Consider the following 26554-nt stretch of genomic DNA (forward strand, 5'->3'; position numbering starts at 1 on the left):
TGCTACCTAGAAAACAAATTCTTAGAACTTGGTTTACACCAGTGTGAGTGCCTTGTGTGAGAAGGATCCATGTTTTGTTCCTCACAAAGGTCCGTGTCAGATCTGGGAGGCTTTGTATGGGAGGTGTTTAGAAGCAGGAAAAATGAGATTGCATAGCTTGGAGAGCAGAAGCTTATGCAAAACCAAATGGGAATGGGATTGTGGAGCCTGGAGAAGAGAAGCTTCAGGGTGACCTGTGATCTTCCAGTACCCGGTGGAGCTGACAGGAAAGGTGGAGAGAGACAATTGACAAGGGTCTGGAGCAACAGGACAAGGGAGAATGGCTTCACACTGACAGAGAGTAGGTTCAGATTAGATTTTAATGAAAATCTCTTCCCTGTGAGGGAGGTGAGGGCCTGGCACAGGGTGCCCAGAGCAGCTGGGGCTGTCCCTGGATCCCTGGCAGTGCCCAAGGCCAGGCTGGACATTGGGGCTGGGAGCACCTGGGACAGTGGAGGGGGTCCCTGCCCATTCAATGAGAGCATCTTTGAGTTCCCTTCCAAGCCAAGGAAGACAGGAGAAAGGAACAGGAAAGCAAGCTGTGTAGTCAAGCACTGTTCCTTGTTTAGCTGATGTCTCACTGAGTATTTGAAAGGTATCAACCTTCAGATTAACCCAACAGCAATGTAATTTCCTTAGATCTTGTGTGACAAGTGTATTTGTCCTGGTGCAATCTGCTGTTTAAAGCTTTAGCAGCTATTCATAACCAATTAAATACAGTGATTTTTCTTGCCTTGCTACCAAAAGGATTCCCATTTAGTGCTCTGAGAATGGGGAGGATTGAAACAACTCACCTTGTATACACCTGTAAAAGTTGGATTTTCTTTTTGTGATTATTTATTGTTTTCTCATGTTTCTTAACAAAACTGTGAGTAACTGTGTGCTCTTAATTTTAATTTTTAAGTAAAACTAGTGAGGAAGACTCAAGATTCATTTTCAAAATAGAGTTTAGTTCTGGTGTGAAATATATTTGGGTTGTGTGTGAACAGTTCCAAAAGAGCAGTACCTGTTACAAAGTCTGCTCTACCTAATAGATTTCATTTTTTTAAAGCAAAAAGGTGGTAGGGAAGGAGAAAGATATCGCTGTTGTCTCATTGCCTTCCAGAGCACACACCCTGATGGAGTCCTGCCTAACACAGCACAAGGTTCTTGGAATAAGTAGCCTCTCATTATACAGCAACAGGACCACTTAAATGTGAATTTCCAGAGCTTGGGTTTAGAATGGTAAAAGCTTTTTGCTAAGAATTTCTGAAGCTGAAGATGACTTTACTTTTCTGAATTTCAGCAAAATATTCCAGTAGGAACTTCCTCTTGTAAAATGAATTTTTTGAAGGAGGTAACAGTAGAATCTTCAGATCTTCTGTAGTTTTCCTTCTGTGTCTGTAGGACTAAGCAGTGCTACTGCTTTTTGATTTTGAACAAGTGGAGGGTGGCAGCCTTCTGTTTCTAATCCCTTTTGGATGCCTGGACAACCAAGCTTGGTGGAGAGATAAGGGAGCTATTCTTTAACATGTTTAGCATGTAAGATTTGTGATAAGGGTGTTTTGAGTTTGCCTGTCCTGAGTACTGACAGTTGCATCCAGAGGTTCCAGAAGAAGCAGTGAGGAATGAATGGTACTTCCTTTCCTGAAATAATTTTAATTTTTTTAAAAAATCTATTTAAATATAAACTGTCTCTCTCCCTGTATATATATATACACACACACTAGATCAGCTGGTGCAAGGGAGAGGTCAAGACTGAATTTCCAGTTCTCCTTTTGCTTCAGTGGTATTCTGTCTAAATATGGGTCCTCCTCAGGTAGAAACAACCTTGTTAAGAGCAATTTATCACACTGGCATAGACAGGGAGAAAAAAGAAAAAAAAAATTGTTTGGAGCAAGCTGTGAATGTGGAAAAATCACATAACTGTTTTATCTGAGCACTGCAACAGATTTACTTTCGTGCTAATTTGGCTGAATAACACCACTTTAGAATATGATTGCCTGTTTAATAAGTAGAGGGCAGCAAATGTCAGCTGTGTCTGCTTGTCAGAAACTGAGGAGGTTGCTTGGACAGCAACATAAATTATTATTTAGATGATTTGGTCCCTTTGTCAAGCCTGCTCTGCTCTATAGCAGCTTGCAGGGGGAGGTCAAGGTGTATTTAGGCTTAAGTCTGCAGGGCAAATTTTCCCCCATCCCCTCTGTGTGCATTGGTTTCTCACTCCAAAACAAACCTGAATGAGGGCTTTAATTCTGCTGCTGAGCTAACGTGTTTGTAAGCCCTGTTTGGCAGCCTGGAGCGCCCGAGGCAGCCACAGCTGCCAGCTTTCATCTGCCCCCAGATCCTCCGGGCGCTCGCGTCACATGCGCTGCCCGAGGGGACGGGGGCGAAGCGCCGGGTGCTGTGTCCCTGTGTCGGGCTGGGAGCACATCCCTGTTTCTGTGTCCCTGTGTCGGGCTGGGAGCACATCCCTGCTTCTGTGTCCCTGTGTCGGGCTGGGAGCACATCCCTGCTCCTGTGTCCCTGTGTCGGGCTGGGAGCACATCCCTGCTTCTGTGTCCCTGTGTTGGGCTGGGAGCACATCTCTGCTTCTGTGTCCCTGTGTCGGGCTGGGAGCACATCCCTGCTTCTGTGTCCCTGTGTCGGGCTGGGAGCACATCCCTGCTTCTGTGTCCCTGTGTTGGGCTGGGAGCACATCTCTGCTTCTGTGTGTGTCCCTGTGCATATCCCTGCTCCTGTATCCCTGTGCACATCCCAGCTCCTGTATCCTGTGCACATCCCTGCTCCTGTGTCCCTGTGTTGGGCTGGGAGCACATCCCTGCTCCTGTATCCTGTGCACATCCCTGCTCCTGTATCCTGTGCACATCCCTGCTCCTGTATCCTGTGCACATCCCTGCTCCTGTGTCCTGTGCACATCCCTGCTCCTGTATCCTGTGCACATCCCTGCTCCTGTGTCCCTGTGCACATCCCTGCTCCTGTATCCTGTGCACATCCCTGCTCCTGTATCCTGTGCACATCCCTGCTCCTGTATCCTGTGCACATCCCTGCTCCTGTGTCCTGTGCATATCCCTGCTCCTGTATCCTGTGCACATCCCTGCTCCTGTATCCTGTGCACATCCCTGCTCCTGTATCCTGTGCATATCCCTGCTCCTGTATCCTGTGCATATCCCTGCTCCTGTATCCTGTGCACATCCCTGCTCCTGTATCCTGTGCATATCCCTGCTCCTGTATCCTGTGCATATCCCTGCTCCTGTGTCCCTGTGTCGGGCTGGGAGCACATCCCAGCTCCTGTGTGTCCCTGTGCACATCCCTGCTCCTGTATCCTGTGCACATCCCTGCCCCTGTATCCTGTGCACATCCCTGCTCCTGTGTCCCTGTCCCCTCAGGCTGGGTGCCCATCCCGTGTCCCTGTCCCCTCAGGCTGGGTGCCCATCCCTGTTCCTGTGTGTTCCTGTCCCCTCAGGCTGGGTGCCCATCCCGTGTCCCTGTCCCCTCAGGCTGGGTGCCCATCCCTGTTCCTGTGTGTTCCTGTCCCCTCAGGCTGGGTGCCCATCCCGTGTCCCTGTCCCCTCAGGCTGGGTGCCCATCCCTGTTCCTGTGTGTCCCTGTCCCCTCAGGCTGGGTGCCCATCCCTGTTCCTGTGTGTTCCTGTCCCCTCAGGCTGGGTGCCCATCCCGTGTCCCTGTCCCCTCAGGCTGGGTGCCCATCCCTGTTCCTGTGTGTCCCTGTCCCCTCAGGCTGGGTGCCCATCCCTGTTCCTGTGTGTCCCTGTCCCCTCAGGCTGGGTGCCCATCCCTGCTCCTGTCCCCTCAGGCTGGGTGCCCATCCCGTGTCCCTGTCCCAGCTCCTCTGGTGCTTACCCCACAGCACCCCCAGAGCTCGCCCTGCTCCCCACAGCCCTCTCCTGGCTGCAGTCTGGCTGGGTGTTCTGTGTTCTGTGTTCTCCCAAGGGCAGCAAGCACCTCCTTTGGGATGTACACATTTCATCCAGCACACTGCTTTTCATAAAACCTGGGATCTGTTTCTAACCTGTTAGTTGAAGATGAAAGAGTTCATGGGAGCACAGTTAAAGCAAAATTTCAAATTGCAGTAGTAAAATTTTAAACAGAGTAATTTAAAACTTTCTCATCAACCCATTTTTGAGACTATTTAGTACCATTAACAGTAGGATAAAAAATGTCCATTTTGGTTGAGTAAACACTCAGCATTTCTGACTGTAGCTAGCTTTTATGCAGCTCTACTCGAAACTACAACCTAGGTGGCTGGGCAGAGGTCCTGAAAGGTGTGGTAGTGCTATGTCCTATTTTTAGTTTAGTCTTGTTAAAAAATACTGTGTCAGCCTGTGAAAGAGTAGTTACATCACCTTTGCTGAATAATGAGATACTGCTCAACATACCCTGAAAAATTAGTTATCTTGCAGTAGTAGTAGTAGTAATCTTTTAAATAAATAAAATTTCTTATTGTCATTCACAATATAGACTGTTTTCCCCTCAAATATGTTCTTTAAAGGTAGGTATGATTCTCTCTAAAATGTAAACTCTTGAAAGGTATTAATGTATTTTTAATGTTATTGAGCAGTTGATTCATGATTTATAGGAGTTTTATTTTCATTCAGTATTACAAATTGCTGCTGAATTGGTGGTTAACTTCCAGATTTCCATGGAAATGGTCATAAATACCTGATTCCTGGGATGGCAAGGTATATTACATGCATTTATGCTGATGAGTGTCTACAGTGAGGTGTTACAGCTTCCTAAAAACTGATACTTCAGTATTGGGTAGGGTTGAAGTGAAGCAAGTTGAAAAACAGTGTGATGCAATTACAGTTCATGGGTTTATTGACTCTGCACAGCCATGAAATACAGAATAGGCCTCTTACACCGCTGTGTCTTTCCCTCCATCAGTAGATAATGTATTTATATCCAGAACAGACATTTAGATTCTCAAAACAGAAATACCAGCATGTAGATTCTGAAGATTTCTCTTAATGGCCAAAAGCCATATTCATGTGGAGAGGTGCTTGAAAATCTATTATTTAGAAAAAAAAATAGTAATAATAAAAAAATCTGTCCTGGCAGAAGAGCTCATATCTGGCAAACGTGTCAGATAATTTAAGTAAGCTTTAGGAAAGTGTCAAAAATACTAAATGGGAAAATAAACATAAGTACTAAACTCAAGTGTTAATTTTGTTCAGGACAACAGGAGAGGAGCAGAACATTCACTCTACCTGAAACATACTACAGGTGAAACTGGGGAGGAGAGAGCATGTTTTTATGAGAAACAGGATAATTTTGTCTACTTTCAAAATCTGTATTTAAATTCTGGGCAAGTGTGATCTGTGTTTTCCTAGAGCCCTTAGCCTTAAGGGAGCCCACATTCTGTCTTTCCTTCTTAAGCAGTATGTGCAGGAATCTCTTGTGTACTAAGGTGTGTCAGAAAACAAAAGTAAGGGATGATTTTTTTTCTCCCTGTTGTTTGCATCCTTTTTCATGTTTTTACCTTTTTAGTGATCTAGGTGACTGAGAGATAGAGTGACACAGACCTTCAGGTTGCATGGAAACACCTAAAGAATATGAAGCACAATTAGCTCACCCTATGAGCTTCTGTAATTAGGTCTCAGATTGAAAACTTGGACCTTATTTTAGGGTGCAGAAATCCAACAATACTCTGAATTTTAGCAGAGGAGAGAGGTAACGTGAGGCCATGAGAGACTGGCAAAGTTTCTTGAGAGCTTTTTTTTGTCCCAGTTTTGTCAAGGTTTGCTCTGGTAATTTACACAGAGATAAAATATGCTTAACTATTGAAGTAAACTTCTGTATGTTTTGTGTGCAGTCATGGTTTCACTAATATGTGACAGTGTTCTGCTCTGTATTTATTAGATGATTTGGATAGAGAGCTATTATAATATTTAAATACCTTGTACATTGTTGTGCTATCTAAAATGCATATATTTCCTCTATTTGTCAATATATGCTTCTGTTAACATTGCAATATATGGTGATTTCTGTGATCTGCTCAGATATACAAAAGCAAAAAAAATCATAAATTCACATTTCAAAAATATCCTCAGGTAATTTTAACTGAGGCTTTAAAAATAATTCCTCAATTAAAAAATATTCATCTATGGAGTAATAATTTCTGGGAAGTACTGAAATTTGAAAAACAAACGTCCTAAATCCAAAGAGTAAGGAAATGTCTGCCTTAGCAGGCATGCCAGCATTCAGGAATGCTGAGGGTAGGCTGTGTAGCAAGTATGAGAATGTTTTGTGTTGGAGATTTTTATTCTTGCCCTGTGTAAATCTGGGTGCATTTTTGCTCCTGTCACTTTTTAAATGTGTGTCCCTTACATTTAATTGCAATAATTGAATTCTTCTGCCACACCATTGTACCTATGGAATAACTCTATTGACATCAGTAGCAATATTCAAAACAAACAGAATTTGCCCCTCTGGTATTAGATATAATCTCATATCAGCTCCTGTGGACAATTAGGATTTACTGTTATCAGCTGCACCTAACATTTTTGCTTAAATGCAAAACACTTTTCCAGTTGTTTATATAAAATAACCTATGCTTGTGTATTCAATTTATTTAAAAATCAATTGCAGTCAATCAAATTTTGTGATTTTGCATTGATTTGTGGGCGTGCCTGTTCAGTGTCTATTTCCCATGCCCAGCCTTGTTTTATTGAAGACACAGGTAAGAAAAGGAAGGTTTTTAATGCAGTGTTGGCCTGTGCAGGGGCTCCCATGCAGCTGCAGCTGTGCATGGCATGGATGGAGCACAGCCCGCTGCTCTGGCGACTCCTCCGTGCGACGGTAAGCGTTTGTGACAGGCTGTTTGCTGAATCCTTCCTGCCTGCATATGGCAGATCAGAGTTCAGTTGTTAGCAGATTATCCATCGTGCCTTGATGTTAAAAGAGGATACTCCCAGCCTGGCTTTGGAGCTGTCCTAGGCAGGGATCCGAGGGAAGTTGGGAAGAGCGCACAGACGAGAGGGGGGAAATGAACACAGCGAACAGCAGCGATTCCAGTGTTCTCCTTGTGATCCCTGATGGTGTTTATTGGGAATTTAAAACTGCTTTGAAACAGCTGGTCAGTTCTGTAATGGAATATCATTAAATCTTCAAATTTCTAGCCAAAAAACAACATTTAAGGCATGTAGAACAATTACTTCTCAGGGGACAGTATTTTAATTTCCAGATTTTTAAAACTGGACTGGTCAGAAAAATGTGGAGTTTTTAGACATTAGTATTTTGAACATCATTTTTAGAACATAAGGAAGTTTTACCCTTCTACCCTTAAAATTTGAAGAGGAAAGTCAGATTTTTTTCCCCCCAAGACTGTGAGAAAGAGGAGCCTGTAATGAGGATATAATCTGTAGTTCTCCTTACTTATGATAATATGCCAAGGAATAGAGAGCAAAAAACACAGTGGAGTTTTTCTGTGAAGACTTATATTCTGCTGGTGGTGACACACATTTTAGACTTGTAATATGCTGAAGGATTATAAAAATCTAAATCAAAGGTTCAATATGCAATAAATTGAAAATTAATTAACCCCCTTGTATTGTTTTGGAGATGGGATGAGTGTTTTTAGGAAAAGCAGAAGGAAGAGTGAAAAATTAAAAACATTTTACTTGGAAAGAGGATCATCTCATTTCCTTTTAATGCAAATCGGATTCTTTGATTATTCACTTATATCATTTATTTATCCTCATACAAAAGGTAGAAATTATGACATGTTGGGAACGTAGGAGTTTTTTATACTGCAATAATAGTGCAACTATTGCACTCCTTTCATCTATTGGTGAAAAAGGATTTAAAGAAAAAAATAATTTTGAATAGAATTAATTAAAGGATTCTTAAAGTCCTAAGCTTAATGTAACTGCAGTTCTTTAAAGCAGAAAAACAAGAGAGAAAACAAATAATGCCCCTTAAGCAGATTCTTGTTCACGTAGGATAAGTAGTCTTTGATTTTGGAGAGGTGGTGTGACTTGCAGTTGGAAACCTTGATTTATCGTGTCGTTATTTATATCTGCAATAAATGAGGAATAAGCATAAAACATGAAAAGGAAAATTAAGCATTATGCTAGTTCTCTTGCTATTTTATTTACATGAAATAGGCATTTTTTAATGGTGTATTGCCGTGCCTTTTGTTGACCATATCTGTACGCCAGGTCTGTCTGCTTGTTTCCATTGGCTTGTCATGTTCACTAATTAGGGAACTGCTGCATGATTCACCTTGTTAATTAGAGGGACTTGCACACAAAGGCCCTTCGGGCAGTGCGAAAGAAGAGCCTAGCACTAGTGCCCTGAGAAAGCTACAGCCTGTGAAGTAATTCTTCTCATCTACCTTCTATTTTTTATTTGAAATGAATAAATCATTGAGATTTTCCTTGTGGAGTGAGAATGCAAGAATTCACATCTTTGTAAGATGTAAATTACATGTGATCAATAGAAGGGGATGACTACTGTATTGTACTTACAAGATTCCCTAATTTACTACTTGTCAGTGTCTGAGAAATTGCTTGAAATATTTTGTCCCCACACTGTGGTGTGTTGTTCCCTTGATCTGCAGCACAAATGAGCAGTAGCAGTTTTGCTATAGTTAAATCTAAAATAGAAAAGATGTAGATTATTTAAATTCAAGCTTGTTTTGCATCCCCAGTGGAACTTCCATTTTACAAGTGAACCCCCAGCACTACCCCCACAACTTTTAAGGAGAAGAAGGTGGTGGGCGTGTGGCTATTTTTGTTCCTGGTGTTCTGCCTCAAACCTCACTTTCCAGCAGAGTAGCATACTTGCTGTATTGTGTATTCTTTAGTTGAACAGAGTTTCAGAATAAATTAAATTTGTTTTTGTCGTGTCACTTAGACTTGATCAAACCACAATCCAGACTGCAGAAGAGGATATTGCGTTAAAAGTGCACAACCAGTCGCTACACTGCACATTTCCCATCTGTTTATGACACTTCAGACATTAACTCCAATGCCATTCTCTCTAACTATTTGATTAAAATTACTTATTACAGCCAAATGATTTTTAGTAGATTGCTACGTTTGCCTCATTTCCTCAAATGAGGCTGGCAGTTTCAAGATGCAGATTTCCCATAAGAATGCTAGAGGACTGGTATCAAAATCTGGGCATTTTCTTTTGGAATAATCTAGTTAATAAAGCCTCTTACTGGAATTTCTGATTAACTGCTATTTTAAATGCACTTAAAATTTCGGCTATCCTGAAGTTTTGTGCTAATGGCATATAGCCAGAGAAATTTTACTGAAAAATAGAAATACTTATTTGGAAAAAAAATGGGGAAAATGCTTCAGGCTGATGTGAGACTTTATGGTATGAAATATTGCCACTCTTCACTTCCAGGAAGATGAGATATTCCTGTGTGCCTCAGCCTTCAGTTGGTTCCATTGATAGACCAGCCAAGAACTTCTTCCATCTTCTTGGTGTAGTTCTGGTATACTGATTTTTAATTAATTGAGATTTCAAGTGTGTGCCAGAGATGAGCAGAAATAAAAGTAACAAAAGGCCGTGCTCAGCTTGAAACTCCTGATGCACAGAGAAGATGGTGCAGATAAAATTCCTGATCAGACTCCCCTAGCACTAACACAGAGTTGAAAGATGGAGAGTTCTCACCATCCAAATAGCTCAGACACAACAGCAGATTCTTTAAAGGGGATTTTCAGAAAGGTTTGTTGGATACTTCAGCATGTGAAAAGCAGAGCAGTTGGTTCACGTTCTAGTCCAACGTTGAGCAGTGTGTTAGTGGGCAGCACAGCCTTTGGGAGTTAGTGCTTGCACTCATATTTTCCAGTGCATGATTTTAAAATAGGAAACTCTTTGTTGAGTATCCTGCCACATGCCAGTGTTTCTGTCAGTTGTCCCAAAGCCACAGCTCAACAGGTTTTGTTCTTATTGCTACAGTCTGTAACTCTAGACATGACCAACCTCCACACAGCTTTTACTGTTTTAGATTCCAAAACATCAGGTTGAGTCCTCACACAGTGTCTAACTCCAGGGGAAAAGAAAATCCTAGAAACCTGGGGAGGATAGTAAACCTCAGTTAGATGAAGAAAGGGCTTGGGAAAATTCCTTATCCCATGTTTCTCCCAGAGTGAGGGAGAGAGGATGTTCCATGGGCTGCTCCTGAACTTTACACCCCTGAGTGAAGCCACTGAGCTCTTTGCCTCGTGTTCTTCCCAGTCTGACCGATGCTGTCTCGTGTCCTTTGAGGAGCAGCCTGAGAAGATTCATGATTGCTCATAGTTGCCTTGCTCCAAAATAAAATTACAAATGATAATAAGTGTGTGCCAGAGATGAGCAGAAATAAAAGTAACAAAAGGCCATGCTCTGCTTGAAACTCCTGATGCACAGAGAAGATGATGCAGATAAAATTCCTGATCATACTCCCCTATTTTTTTTTCAGAGAGGGAATTTTTTTCAGAGTTTTTTTCTGCTCTCACTACAGATAAGTTCCTGACACTGCAGGAAGTTGCCAGCTCTAGTAGTGCTGGTCCTGCCCAGTTCTCTGTGCCTCTGAAACCCTTTGCTCAAATTTGGCTTGGCAAATCTGCCAGCCACTATTACAGGACCTAACAAATACCAAGGTTTAAAACAGATGTGTCTCCAGTTTAGCATAGGAGAGCCTGGAACTGGTGCTAGTGGAGATAAATTGTTTGAGGAATAATATAACCAAAACCAGAGAAACAATATTGGAGTTCAAACAACAGATTCTGAGGAGTGGAGGAATGTAATGATTAAAGTTACTGGAAGGACAAAAAAAATCGTTGTAGAACTCTTTCAGAGGTGTCTGAGGCATATCTTCCTTAAGTATTTATTATACCCTGTGTTACTCTAGGAATATGTAGCTTAAGAAATGGTTGGACTGTTGCAGAAATAAAGGGTTTAAGTTAATAAATAAATGATAGTGCATTCTTTTTGAAAAATCAAAAAATGCAACCCAGTATGTTAAAAAATTGCAAGAGTTTGAAGTCAAATCTCAAATTCTTCATGCTTTTGATTTTTTATGAGTCAGCTGTTAAGGATAATGCCAAGAAAATTAAACCTGTGACTATAATATTTATATATATCTATATATATCTATATATATAAATCAGTTCAGACAGTATGTAGTCTTGAGTAGTAAGGGGATAAAATTGTAGCTATAAGGATAATTGTTTAAAAAATCCCCATATAAGACTGGAGAGAATTATAATTAAAGCTTTTAATTTCAGGGAAAAATAAAAATAAAAGGCAGGATGCACCTAGCATTTTCTATATCAGAGTTTGACACATTGTCTTGAAAATAATAGGACCCATTTAGATGAAAAATTTGAGTAAACTTGTAAAACATAATGAAATTAGATGTAATAAACAGAAATGTCTGTTGTTGCATCTGAAAGATGCTTGGTCCAGAGTACCCCAGTTAAGATTCCAGAACTGTGTTCAGATGCTCATTATTTTGAGAAACAGTCTTCTCCAGGCTGAAACATTCCCAGCTTGGTCTTTGCCCAGGGTGATTTTTTTCCTAACGCTATGCAATAATTTTCAACTGCTGTTAAAAGTGTGTGGGTAAGAAAAAGAAGAAACTCCCCCCACTGAAACCCAACAAACACTTTCTCAGTGAAGAAAAATCTTGATGTAGCTCAGATAGATGTGCAGCCATCACAGGGGACAGCTGGAGCTTTTACTGATTTGTGGGAGAACACTTGTGAAGGAGCAGCATCCAGCTTTGTACTGAAGAAAATCAGATAGAATTTGTCAGAGCTGGGAGTGTTGAGAAGTCTCATGGAATGTGTTTGGGGTATGAGCTGCTGTTCCACAGGTGAAACCTCTCTGCTCTGGTGTTTTTGCAGTTCCTTAACAAGCACTGGAGCTGTGCTGAGCCCCAGAGGGTTCAGCAGCAGAGCAGGGCTGGGGGACAGCACAGACCTGCTGCACACCCCAGCTGCTTTGTGAGGCTCCCTGAAATTCACTGAGGCACCCATCCTTTCCTGGGCTTCTTGGGGTTCCTGCCAGCATTCTCAATGAATTTCATTTTTAATTGCACCTTCTGTTGTGGGCATCTTAGGACATGTGTAATGGTTCCACATTTCAGGCACTCCTCAGCAGAAAAACTGTTTTTCCAGGGGATGTAATCACTGTCTGGGACTGATAGATACATGGTACAGAACCATCAATTCAGACAAGTTTTTCTCAGCATATGACCCTGTTATCAGGAATTAAGCCATCCATCGCAAACAGAATTAGGAGGGATTTCCATTGATGCCTATTGGCTAGAAATCAATGCTTAAATCATTGTTTATATGATCTTGCTTTCATCAAACATTTCTGCCATTTAGCACCCTTGATTGCCAGCTTCCTGCTCGGGGTTCAGTGCTGCCTGTCTTCACCCATGAATGCTGTGGATATTTATTTATAGCTTCTGTGGTGCTGGGAGCCTCCTCTTGTTTCTTCTTAGCTGGTGTTTCTGAAGTTGGGAATTGGAAGTGGATAAAATGTAGATCCTCGTGGGCTGAGTTGGCTCTGTGACTACAGAAACTTACTTTTACAACTTGGCTTCTATTCCCTTATCAAATCCTGTATTGGCAGTATTTAAACATACATGACTACTTCCTTAAGCTTTTTCTTCTTCTTTATCTTCACAATCATCTCTGAGTCTCTGTCGCTGGGTTATTTTCCTTCTTGGCCAAAAAGCATCCCTGGATTCTGCCTGTAGGCACAGAAGCACCTCATTGACCTTTCTCTCTCTCATGTGATCCTACTCCCTCTTTTCCCTTTAATTTTTGAAGGTATTTATATGTGGACTAGGATTTTTAGGAGTTCCAGCTGTCCTCTTACTTTCTGATCGTATGGAAGGAAATTTCTCTTATTCCTTAGCAGCTACAGCTTGTACCCATATTTTATCTCCATCTCTGCTTTAGACAAAGCTCACTTCTGTTTGCCTGGGTTTTGCCTGACAAATAAGTGCATTTTTGGTTTTTGGAAATGACTAAACCTAGCTTTTAAGATCTAATGTTTATACTTCACACAGGCATATGGCTGTCTTCCTTGTGGCATATGGCTTGTGGCACTTCTTTCTTAAATACCTAAATGTATCATAACAAATAATGATCTACAGAAAACAAACTAGAATTTTAGAACTTCTGTGGTTAGCTGCACTTCATTAAAGTGGTGAAGTAGTGTTCTTTCTGGGGTTTTAATGCTGTGCCACCATCCCAAGAAAATGTCATTGTTCAGAATAATGCTTTGTTCTTATGGTGTACTTTTCATCAAATGAGAAATCTCCCAGTAAGTAAATGGCAAGCTAAAAATACATTGGATTTGATAAGGAGCAAGGAACAGTATCTAATTTGTAAGCATTTTTCTTGTATAATATATTGGGATATTTGTCTGTGTTTTAGATAAATATTTTTACTTTCAAAAAAGTTAATTGTTGTTAATGAGTGTGGTTCTGAATTGAAACATTGCTTTCTTCCCAGAAGGCAGAAATTTTAATATGCTATTGATGAGTATACCCATATTATTTGTGATAGAGGCAAGTTCAAGAAAGATTTTGCATCAGCAGCCCAGTATGAAAATGAGAGTGTGAATGAATGCAGCTATCAAACGATTGCATCTTGTTGGTTGATGTAGTGAGTTAGATTCATTTCTGGTAAATCACGTTAAGTAACAGGAAATTATTTTATCAGGATGTACAGATAGTAACAGGTGGTTCATTTGTTTAAATATCCAGAAATTAGTAGCTGGCTTAGTTAGAAGATAAACTGCATTGTAATAACAGGCTGCTTCGTTAACTTGAAAATATAATTGATCATGTAAAGTAAGAAGCTTTAGTAGCTTTAGTTTTACAGGTAGTTCTAAGAGTCATTTCAGAACACTGAAGATGGTGACATTTTATTAGTGTTATTCTTAGTGCTGAGAATTCAGAGGGTGATTATTGTGGAACCAGGTAAGCAAAACTGGTTGCAAAGTGATTTCCACTTGACACAGAGTGTGATTCCAGAGTGCACTGGGGAGAACAGGCCAGGGTGTGCATCTGCTGTCAGTGTCCCCTCCTTTGAACCAAAGCCAAGACACCGCTCTTTAAAAAACTTCTTTTAAACAGAGATTATGATTGGGGATAATATTTTTTATGAAAAGGCAGGTGATGGGTAGGAAAGAGACTGCTGCAGGTAATCTGATGTAGGCTATGAAAAAACAGAAGTATGTGACTTGGAGAAAAGATAAAGTTGGAATAGGGGTATGACAAAGCCAGCAATAGTGGGGTGTTAAAGGGTGGTCTGGGATGTTAAATAAGGTCTTGTCAGATGTCTTGCTAATAAGTATCCATAAACTGCAAAGATGTTTTCTTGTAAGCAGATTCATTGGTAACAGTGCACAGAGATGCTCTCCTGTCTGGTGGAATCCACTGATCTCTGCAAGATGAAGGCCTCTGTTGGGAACCACTAGCAGAATCATAACTCTTCTGATTATTTTTTAGAAGTAATTTTATGATTCTCTGCTTTCAGATGAGCTTTAAAGAAAACCTGGAAAACCACCAGTGGTAATTTATAAAAGATTGTTGAGAATTTGTGCACTACAGTATTTATCAAGTGTTTTCAGCACTTCAGCCACTATGCTATAAAACATTGGGCTACTGTGATCTCACTGATGATGGGTTTGATGTATTAGAAATTATTTGATCAGCATTCATGAAGGTTACACAAGGTTATTCTTTCCTGCTGTAGTTTACCATAGTGTGTGCTGTTAAACCAGTATCAGAAACTGTATTGTGCTTTTGTCTGGATCTTTTGTAGCTGGCAGCATATTCCTTATTTGTATTAAAGTAATGTCTATTCAGCCCACTGGGGCTTGATGGTAAGTGAGGCACGTAGTGGAGGAGGATCCTTGTCTGGAGAGCCCATAGCAGCCACAGACAAGCTGGGTGATGTGGGGTGAGAGACACAGGGGGGTGAAGAATGAAATCTTACCCAGTGTGGGTAGAACAGAACCCAGCTCCTTTGGCTCTGTCTGTTGAGCCAAGTGTCCTGTCAGATAATGAATTATAGGTACTAGAAAATCTGTGCATTAGTCAAAATTAGTATATGATATCAAGAATCATCATTAGTTTTTCTCACTGATTAAAAAAGAAAGAACAAAGAACCTGAAGAATAGACGAGTGCAAACCTTTCTGCAGACTCTTGAAGCTATTCCATATTTTCTTGGTAAAACAGCATCAGTTTGTAGGTTTCAAAGTGAGGGCAAGCTTTATCCCACTATGGGAAATTTAGAGAAATGGCATGTTTTGCTTTACAATTTACATGTGCCAAAAAACCTGACAAGAGGCACTGTGTGCTGATATTCCAGATGGAAACAGCCAGGGTACAGTGTAGTACAGGTAGCACAGAGAGACAAGTCTTAGCTTCCTGTGGGCTTGAAAATGGTGACTTTGGATAAGATACTGATACAATATTCATATAACCTTTCCATGATACCAGTTATCTATCAGACTGTATTTCTGACCTGCACCTCCCAGGAAACGAATACTTACTCCAGTGTAAAATTTCTTATTCTGCAAAGCTTGACAACTTCGTCTGAGATCACTCTAAGCCAGTTGGCCCTTGCTTAAATATTCATCAGACTTCTGATAATTGTGATAACCCTTGTAGGCTGGCAAGCAAGGCAAATTAGCAAAAAGATGATTGATCTTTTTTTATATGCAGTTTTATCTTCAACCTTTCCTGGATATATGTTATACTATAGTAATAATTTCTTCTCTAAGGTATTTGCCAGTATCTAGATTTGCACATCTATTTACAGTTGCCTTGAAGCCTCATAATTACAATACAGCTGAAATGTCCATTTTCTTTCCCTGACTACAAATAGGGATCAATCGAATTTTAAATGACTGCTTACGGGCTAGCTTCCGATCATGACCTTTGTAAATGATTAGAGCTCACCACTGTTGCTATCTACCTTGAAAGGGTAAGCGGGCAGCTCTGTCTAACTGGCATTTAATCTGGAAGAGAGCCAAAGATATTTGAGCTAAAAACCTAATATGAGTTGGCAAAGAGAAGTATATATAGACCTTTGCACTATTATTTAGATATTTTTCTATATTTCTTTTTTGTATTTAGGAAATTCTTTTACCCTGTAGATGAGGCGTGTATTTTTAGATGTTATACTGAAGTTATGATAACTGTGCTTGTAAAATATATAGCATTAAAGTGTGAAAAATGGGGTTTCAAAATCTAAATGACTGAATTCAGTTTTCTGAAGAATGTGAAAATATAGAATGGTTTGGTTTGGAGGGGATCTTAGAGATCATCTGCCATGGGCAGACCCTTCTACTGTCCCAGGTTGCTCCAAGCCCTGTCCAGCCTTTGGCACTCCCAGGGGTGGAGGGTTGCTTCTCTGGGCAACCTGTGCCAGGAACTCAGCACCCTCCCAGGGAAGGATTTTTTCCTTGTATCTCATCCAAATCCACACTCTCTCAGTGTGAAGCTATTCCCTCATGTCCTGTCACTCCAGGCCCTTGTCCCAGGTCCCTCTCTGTCTTCCTTGTCAGCTCCCTTCAGGCACTGGAAAGCCCCAGTGAGGTCTTTCTGGAGCCTTCTGTTCTCCAGGCTGAACATTCCCACTTCCAGCTCAGGTTGCTGGGGCTGTGCTTGCTCCCAGTGTCCCCATCGCTGACAAAGATGGGGAAGGTGCCAGTGCTGGCTGACAGCAGCTGAGCATGAGCCCAGCTGTGCCCAGCTGTGCCCAGGTGAGCCCAGGTGTGCCCAGGTGTGCCCAGGTGTGCCCAGCTGTGTCCAGGTGTGCCCAGGTGAGCCCAGGTGTGCCCAGGTGAGCCCAGCTGTGCCCAGGTGTGCCCAGGTGAGCCCAGCTGTGTCCAGGTGAGCCCAGCTGTGCCCAGGTGAGCCCAGCTGTGTCCAGGTGAGCCCAGCTGTGCCCAGGTGAGCCCAGCTGTGCCCAGCTGTGCCCAGGTGAGCCCAGGTGTGCCCAGGTGAGCCCAGCTGTGCCCAGGTGAGCCCAGGTGAGCCCAGCTGTGCCCAGCTGTGCCCAGGTGAGCCCAGCTGTGCCCAGGTGAGCCCAGCTGTGCCCAGCTGTGCCCAGCTGTGTCCAGGTGTGCCCAGGTGTGTCCAGGTGAGCCCAGCTGTGTCCAGGTGAGCCCAGCTGTGCCCAGGTGAGCCCAGCTGTGCCCAGGTGAGCCCAGCTGTGCCCAGGTGTGCCCAGGTGAGCCCAGGTGTGCCCAGGTGAGCCCAGCTGTGCCCAGCTGTGCCCAGGTGGGTAAGAGACCACCTGGCCTGGATCAGCAGCACTGTGGGCAGCAGGAGCAGGGCAGGGCTGACCCCACCTCGAGTGCTGTGCCCAGCTCAGGGCACACTCACAGCTCATACAGCTCACACTCCTCACACTCACAGCTCACACTCACACAGCTCACACACTCCCAGCTCACACACAGCTCACACACTCACAGCTCTCACACACAGCTCACACTCACAGCTCACACTCACACAGCTCACACTCACACAGCTCACACACTCCCAGCTCACACACAGCTCACACACTCACAGCTCTCACACACAGCTCACACTCACACAGCTCACACTCACACAGCTCACACTCCCAGCTCACATTCACACACAGCTCACACACTCACAGCTCACACTCACACACAGCTCACACTCACACACAGCTCACACTCACAGCTCACACTCACAGCTCACACTCACACAGCTCACACTCACTCCCAGCTCACACTCACACAGCTCACACTCACAGCTCACACTCACACTGCTCACACTCACAGCTCACACTCACACACAGCTCACACTCCCAGCTCACACTCACACAGCTCACACTCACAGCTCACACACTCACAGCTCACACTCACACTGCTCACACTCACAGCTCACACTCACACACAGCTCACACTCCCAGCTCACACTCACAGCTCACACTCACACACAGCTCACACTCACAGCTCACACTCACAGCTCACACTCACACACAGCTCACACTCACAGCTCACACTCACACACAGCTCACACTCACACACAGCTCACACAGCTCACACACAGCTCACACTCACAGCTCACACTCACACAGCTCACACTCACAGCTCACACACTCAGCTCACACTCACACAGCTCACACTCACACACAGCTCACACTCACACACACTCCCAGCTCACACTCGCAGCTCGGTGGCCCCAGTTCCTGGGTGCTGCCCTGCAGGGGCTCTCTGGCACCTCCAGCTGTCCCCAGCTGTGCCTGTGCTGGCTCCTGGAGCAGCCCTGGAGCCTGGGACACTCGTGGTGAGCCTGTGACCAAAGGTGCCCAGGCACAGGGCTTGGTCACAAGTGCACTGACTGCTAAATGAACACATTGAGGCTGCACTCAGCAGGAGCTGTGAGGTGGATCTGCTTTTTCTGGGCAGAGCTGGGTGGAGAAAAGAGATTCCACACTGGCACTTTGTTGCTTGAAGCTCCTTTCCTTTTAACATTGGGTGAGATACTTCAGGCCCTGCTTGCATGTGCAGATCATGTGTAGGTAATGGCTGAGCCACTTCTATCTCTGTTTGTCACTTCAGTTCCATTTCAATGAAGAATTCTTGATTATCCTGTATCCTACAATGTTTTTATTATCACCACTGAATTTCTTGAGGTGTTTTTTTGTGCACTGCTGCTGAAGGGGGGACAAGAGTGACATCAGTGGGATTGGAAAGCAAACACCTCTGAGTTTATTGATAGATGGTGCAAACCCAAAGTTTTGAGATTAATACGAATTATTGCTAAGAGCTATGAATGCTTTTATCTAATTAAAATAATATACTGTGTTGCCTAATCAATTATTCTTGTGTGGTATTGATCAGAATATTTATTAAATATTAGTGTTCCTGGGAATATGACACTTACCATTAACACTGAAATGATTATACATATTTAGAGTGAATATGCAATCTTATCTCTCTGCTGTCCAGAGCGTTTTCTCCTGTTTTCTGTAGTGTGCTACATTGTTACATAATACAGCTGGCACCTGCTTCAAACTAGTCAAATGTATTTTTACCTAAAGCCTAAGCCCAGAAAACACTTGTAAATCCAGTTTGTGAAGGTTTTGTGTCAGTGTTACCTTTGGCTAGCCTTTAGATAGAGATTTTTTTTTTTTTTTTTTTTTTTTTTTAAGAAAACATCAAGCATGTTTAAAATATTCAAAATAAATACAAGATAAAAATTGAGGTTTTTAAAGGATTTGAATTGATATTTACATTCTTTATATCAGTCTTAAACTGGAGATGTGTAGTTAGTATATAGTAGTTGCTAAGACAGTTTTTAATGAAAAGAATGGTGGTTTTGGAAACAGTTGAGATATTTGGAAGCAGAAATCTTGTGAAAAGCCATGAGAACTTCGGTATCTTCATTATTCCTCTATGGCCAGGCTGCTAAAATAGTACCAAGAGCAGTAAAATACTCCCAGGGATTGCCTATGTGTGACTTCTAGCTGATGCTCACAGGTCTGAAGATAACTTTTTGATATGGCAACAGAATAGAAACTAAAGAGAGTTCTTTCTGTGTGACAGATGCAGCAGCAAGAGCTTGCCCAGATGAGGCAGAGGGATGCCAACCTGACAGCTCTGGCAGCCATCGGTCCCCGCAAGAAACGGAAGCTGGATGCACCTGGGCTGCTCAGCATAGGAGGAGAGGTATGTGTGAACCAGGCTGAGGGAAATCCCTCCTTCAGAACCTCGGGGGAACAGCTGGAGCTGCTCCTGCTGCTGCTGTCAGGGAGCTGTGTCATTTGGAAATGCACATCAGCACCAGGAGCGCAGCTTATCTTGCCACGGTTAAAATCCATCTCCTTTTAGTTGTATTTTCAAGTGTGAACTTTCAGCAGATAATTAAAGAATATTTTAAAAATATATTTAAAAGTATATTTTTAAATGTGAAGTGTAGGTTTTAAACTGTTCACTGCTTTTATATCTGTTTTCTCCTCTGCATAATCTGAAAAAACCCAAAAAGAGTAGGGAATGAAGAAGTATGTTAAAAACCATAACTGTAGTCTTGCTTACAGTTTGAACCATGAGCTTGTAGTAATACCATGGATTTATGATAAATATGTGTATAAACTTCCAGAATGACAAGGTGTCCCCCACCACTGCAAAGATGAGTTTAAAATCATGCTAAAATCTAATTTCCATAAGAATACTGTGCTGTAGAAATAGGATTGGATTCTTTAGCATGATTCTCCTGTTAATTTAAGTGGCCAAGTAGCTGTGCTACACAATAAATGCAAAATTGAAAGCCTGATCTGTATTAAGTGAGGTGGAGAGGCAGGGTGATGTGGTCCCACTGCTGTGGGTGGCTCTGTAAGAGCACTGTGTGGTTCAGTACAGATTCACTTGGGCTGCTTTTCGTTCTGCTGACTCTGCCCACGCACTGGAGTCAGAGGAATTCTCCCTATTACATGCCTGTTCTGAGGAAAATGCAAACATTTTGTTTTGAATAACTAAACTAACAGTTTTGGCTCAGACATTTGACTGTCTAAATGCCAGGCATTTCCAAAGGCTTTTTTGTTTCCCATTTTGGATAGCTTTTATCTGACTTCTCTCTCTTTTCGTGTGCTAAGATTAGTGCTAGGGAATTAGCTGAGCTCGAACAGAAGTGGATCTTGTTTATACTCTAAAATTGACTTAGGACTTCAGATACGTAGGAGGTGCTCCCATTTCTGGTAAAATTTGTTTCAGACTGAGGGAGTTCCCCAGGTTTTGTGTTGTCCTTTTATTCCCTTCCTTTCAGTCTCCCTTCTTTATCTTCAGTGAAGAATTCTATTCTCCTTCACATGCAGCTGTAACAAATCTTACAGCAATAGGCCCAAAGAAGCTTTCATTAGAAGCTCAACTGGGTGTTCATAGCTTTGGCTTTCCCTCTTTAAAAAATAATTTAAACCTTCTAATAATACATGGACCCCTTCAGATGGACATGGACCCTTCACCAAAGGAATATTTTCTCCTAAGGAACAGAATTTAATTTTTATTATCTATTGTTTCTTTAAAAAAATAAATATTTTGTAAGTATTAATAATTTGATGAACAAAATTGTGATCAACTTCAGTGAGTGAAGCACTTTAATCAGAGCCCCATATCTGAATGGATTATGATGAACAGCTTCCCTCTCCAGAAGCTCCTCCTCCTTCTCTTGCTATACTGCTTCAAGGAAAAAGAAAGGTCTGGGGCAAATTCCAAAGGCTTCTGGATATTTTTTTGCTTCCTTTTTCTGCTCTCCTAGCCCAAATTTTGCTGAACAACTGTATTGTTCAATTGGCAAACTATCCTTGAAGTTTTTGCCGGTCCATGGATTTCCCGGAGCCATGAATTGTGTGCCAGTTCAGATGGATTTGCTGCCATCCCTCTCCTCCTAGCTCCTAACCATCCTGGCCAGCTCATATAGATGGCTGGCTGGAAGCTGATTTCCAGGTCTTGGAAACTGGATCTGCATTATTCAATGTCTTTTGTAGGGAATAGGACCTAAAGTGCTGTAGAGGCTGTGTCACACAGCTTGGCTCTTAGAAACTCCCTTTATTAGGGCTGCTGTGCAGAAATAAACTCAACTCCTCCAAAATGTTTCACTGTAAAAAGGTACTGGGATTTTTTATTATTTGTTTAGGACTGTCTGATAGCTCTTCTTTGGGTTTCTGGAGATTATAAACATCATTATCATTCTGTGTTCTGTGGTACCAACACCCCCTTAGCCCAATTCCACCTTCAAATATCCAACCTCCTCCATGGTCTATGACATGCTGATTTCTCCCAGCAATTTCTAAGCTGCTTAAAGCCCTTGCTACTGATAATCTCTGCTTGCAAGGTCTGACTTGGCCAGGGTTTTTTTGGCCTGCCCTTTTTTCTTGGTCAAAATACCCAGTTTTTGAATTGTTGCTAGTCTCCTCACTAATGTTTTTTGACTTACTGTCTGCTGTTTTTGTAGCTGGGACCCTGCATGTTTACTGATCCAAAGAGATGTCATTTATACATCCCACCCTGGCATGTTCCTTTTTCTTTTTCCCCTTTTCTGAACTTGTTTTACACTTAGTTGCATTGGCCATTTTTCAGTGAGCAGTGCTGTGGGTTTCAGTCCAGCTTCTTGGTTTAACAGGAATACCAACAATTTATTTTTGGAAATTGGATCTCTTTAATATTACCCTTTTTATCTGAGCAGGAGGTTGATTTAGGAGTAGTGATGGATATTCTGCTTAAGAAGTTGATGGTAAAGATTAGTATTTCCTTATTTACACAGAGAGACATAGCTCTTCTACAGCTCTTGGAAATGTGAAAAAGCTTGTATTAATAACTGTAAATATTTTTTACCAGCAGTTTGAGAGCTTTTTCTTTAAACTTGTTCTCTGTCTCACATTGCCAGAGCTCATCTGAACTTTGCTTGTTTTCAAGCCACAGCTCAACAGACTTTTTTTCTTTTTTTTTTAATGGCAGGATTATTATAAATTATCAAGACCAGGCCCATCAATTGTCTTTCCTGGACTAGTACAGATAATTTTTTTTTTACTGCTTTTACTGGGGGACATGGAAAATCAGCAGTTTTGGAGTGAGGTTATTTTTACATGTTTGTTTTGGTTTGTTTTTTTAAATTTGCTTCTACATGCAACCATATAAAAAATGCCTTTCCAAAACATGGGAAAAATACTTTGTAAAACAGTGGATGAGCACGGGCTCAATGTCCCCAAATAGCACTGCCAGCAAGTGAGTGACTGGTTTCAGCCCATGAATACAAAGTGGCCTGGGCTAATGTCACTGTGAGCCCTGTCCCAGTCCCTGCATTCCTGCCCTTCCCTTTGCTTGGCCCTGGCTCTTGCACCCTGGGCTGACCCATCTCCATTCAATAAATAGGAAGAAGACTGATCTAACAAGAGTAAAAAGTGAATAGTTGCAGATTTGCTTGTTGGAGTAGTTTGGCCTAGAGCCCAGTGAACACTGGAAAAGGAACTTAAAACCAGCCAGAGACAGCAAATATGAGATCACCTGCACTTCATTCGCTTCCTTTTTAGTACCTTTCGTGTCTGCTGGTATTTTAGATGATCTGCTAGAAACACAGCTGCCTCTGTAGCAGCCAGCAGCTCATCAGAAATTCAGCCTGCTCATTATTATAATGGGGTTTAGATCAAGAGTGAAGGAGAAGAGGTAAAGAGAAGCGAGATACCTTTGGATGGATTCAGCTTCTCTGCCAGGCAGAGTTGAAATTACTGCATTTGTGGAATTTTTTAGGGGTTTTCCATTTCTTTAGTAATACTAGACAAAAATTCTTGGAAAATATCTTTTAAAGTCACAGCTTTTTGGAATTTAGCACGTGATTATCAAGTTAGGTATCTCAGGATCCTGGCCCATGTGGTGTTCAGCAGCAGAACTGCCCAGGTGTGATGGGTGCTGTGGTCCTGTGATGCTCATGTGGCACTCAGTGGTGGCTGACACAAACAGGTTACAACATTCAGGACAGCAAGCACTGAAACTCTTCACTTGGCATCCCTAAGCACCTCTAATGTCAGATTAAATAAAAGGTTTGAGTTGCTTTTGTTTACCTTAATTGCTTTTTGTTTGATTTTCAATCTACACCGTTCACATTTTCAGTGTGTGGTTTTTTTTTTCTTGAATTCTAAGGCTTTTAAAAGTTGGAATTAAAATTTTGTTTTGTTTATGAAATAGATATTTTCATGTAATTGTAAGAGTTAATGCTTTTAGAAAAGGATTAGGCATTGCAAGACTAGGTCAGATAGCTTTACAAGCTAAATATTTGAGTACTGCTAAGGTGGCATGAATGCAGAATTGGCATATTTTCAAGTCTCTCATTTCTTATTATGGAATTAAAGTGTACAGGTTAAATACAAGTATTTTTCTGTATTTAATAATAATAATAATACTAAGATTATTTGGCTTTTCATCAAGACCTATGGCTAGTATCCCAAAATACATAAATACAGAGTATATGTTTGAAATATCTGAGGGTATAATTTGTTTAAATATCAAGTGAAAACCCTCTCCTGGTACTTGCTGGCACAGATGGTTTTTGAATACTGAGCTTCCAAAGGCAGCTTCAGGGCTAGTTCAGTGAATCACCGCTTATTGAAGACAGTCATTTTAGGGATAAGAAAAAGCCCTCTTCCTCACACAGCAGAAGAGCAGTCATCTTAAGAATATTCAGCAAACTATCCCAAATACCATCTTTCAAAATGTGCAGGACCATATGTTGGGCCAGTGCTCAAGGGAGATCTGATACTCTTGTGTGTTTTCTCATCCATTATATTCCAGCCATTATATTAGTCAGGAAAGAGAATATTCTTGCATACCTGGAAAGTCCCAAAACTAACAGTTAAAACAGAGATGTTTTGTGTAGAGAAAAGCTAATTGCTGAAGTGATTGTGAGATGTATTTTGGGCACGAGGCACCACATTTTTTAATTAAATTAATCTTTCAGATGGTATAATTTGAGTATTTTAAAGCTGTTTTCATGTTTAGGTTTTGTACAAAACATGATTAAAATTCTGGTTTAAGACTTGGAAATCTGTGTTGTACCAGAGGCAGACACAGAGAAGTTACTATTAGGTTTTTATACTTTTAGTAACTCCTAATTTCGAAGTGGAAATGTAAGGATGGATTCAGGGTTAAGTGGGGAGCACTTGGGTGTGTGCTATAGATGGAAAAAAAGTACTTTTGACTGCAATCTCTTTTTGGTTATGCAATACTGAACGTGGTTCATTTCACCATTTCAGCTGACATTCTCACTTCATGCTTGGGTTATCCATGGACATTTCAGCAACACCTGCAATTATTCCTCAAATCCATTGTCAATATTTTCACAATGTTAAGAAGAAATCAGGATACTAGGTAATTTTCTCTTTGGAATTGGTTAGACATGAGCTGCCTCTTGGAAAACTTGGCCTTGTTTTCTTTTTTTCTCACCCTTTTAAACCATAAGAGATGAGTAGTGTGTCCTGCAGAAGTCTCTGCTACAGGAGGGTTGTACCTTGGCTTCTGTCCAAAGTTTCTACTCGGTGAACATCACCCACTTTAGAAGGTCATGAATCAGCCAATATATGAGGCATAACTGGTCCTGACAGATCCAAAAGAACTGGAACCAAGGGTTAGTCTTTTATTTTGGGGAAAACCACCAATCATCAGCATTGCTGTTCTCTGAGCAAATCTTCAGGCAGTTCCCTCACCTTTCTGGAACTAAAAGTTTATTTTCTGGCATCCACTTTCAAAAATCCTTGGAACAACTTGTTCAGCAACTCAAGTCTCAGCTTGGTCTTCCTGCTGGCTCTTGATGAATTATTGCTTGTTTAAAGTGGTCAAGATATGTTTAGAAAGCACTGGAATCTAAAGCCCCATCACACTGGTTAAGCTTGAGTTATATGAAAGAGATACAATGGAGCAGAACACATTTTGCAAGCATTTATGGATCAAGAAGTTAAAGTTTGCTTTTTGTGCTTTTTAAGCCTGTAGATTAGGAGAAGAACAGGAGGAATTTTTATGGTTTGTTGTATCATTACCTTTTCAAGCACTCTTTGCTCCATGTCTCACTGACATGATAAAATGCAGTGTTCTCTCAGACCTGTTTTGGTGCAGGATGTCACTGCTGCTGACAGTTATGATTTCATTTGAGGTATCCCAAAACTATCACTTAAATTTATGGGTTTGAATTTTCAAGGAGACAGAAGAAAGGAGTCTGTCCTCACTTTTTTTTTTTTTAAATGGAATTACATGTATACTACTTTATAAATCTTTGAAAATCCCGTGTTTGGCTTCAACTTCTCTTTTACTTCTGTTTTGTTTTACTTCCTGTTTTCAAAATCAAATAAATATTAAAATAATTCACTATAAACATGTTGATATCTATTTCAAAAGCAGTATTTTGGAACACTCTATAGATGTTATTGTAATTAATAATTACACCTTTTTTCCTTATTCTTAAATGAATGAGATTTCAATTTAAAATTGAATTTAAAAATCAATTCCCCCAGCAATGAGTTTTCATTTTTAAAAATTTAATTCAAACTGTGTTTTAGTCCATGATGACCACAAACTGGGCTTTTTTAGAATTCTGGTTTTATTTTGTGAAACAAAGCTTACAAACATTACTCTAATGCTTCTTACAGACTTAGCAGCAAAACAAAGAAGAAATTGAAGATGATGGGTAATGTGATGTTTACATTGATGATTAATAATTGTAACTGGGGGTGAATGTATAGAAATACATATTTGTGCCTGTTGCAAACAGGCAGGAATACAGACAGTGAGTCAGGAGGCAGTAGAACATTTTTGCATGGATCTCAGTTCACAGGAGGAAGAAGCCAGGCAGCAATGCAAGAAAATAGCAAGTGGGCTCTGTGCCAGGAAAAACATTCTTTTTTACTAGTAGAACAGGTTTGCATGCTGTGTGTATTCCTTTGATCTGTGGGACACAAAATATTCTGACAGAGGTTCAATGATATTAATAATTTTTCCTTATTGGCCAAGACAAATTTGATTTTTACTT

At 41.3% G+C, this 26554-nt stretch overlaps 1 protein-coding gene across 1 annotated transcript in view; it reads left to right on the forward strand.

Moving 5' to 3' along the window:
• LOC131582469 (transcription initiation factor TFIID subunit 4-like) overlaps positions 1-26554 on the forward strand; it is a 148597-nt gene that overhangs the window by 83077 nt on the left and 38966 nt on the right. Inside the window, exon 14 of the mRNA XM_058845719.1 lies at positions 19597-19719. Within this exon, the coding sequence (XP_058701702.1) occupies positions 19597-19719 (123 nt within the window). The remainder of the gene's footprint in view (positions 1-19596; positions 19720-26554) is intronic.

This window comes from Poecile atricapillus, chromosome 10, assembly GCF_030490865.1.
Source record: "Poecile atricapillus isolate bPoeAtr1 chromosome 10, bPoeAtr1.hap1, whole genome shotgun sequence".
Taxonomy (NCBI): Eukaryota; Metazoa; Chordata; class Aves; order Passeriformes; family Paridae; genus Poecile; species Poecile atricapillus.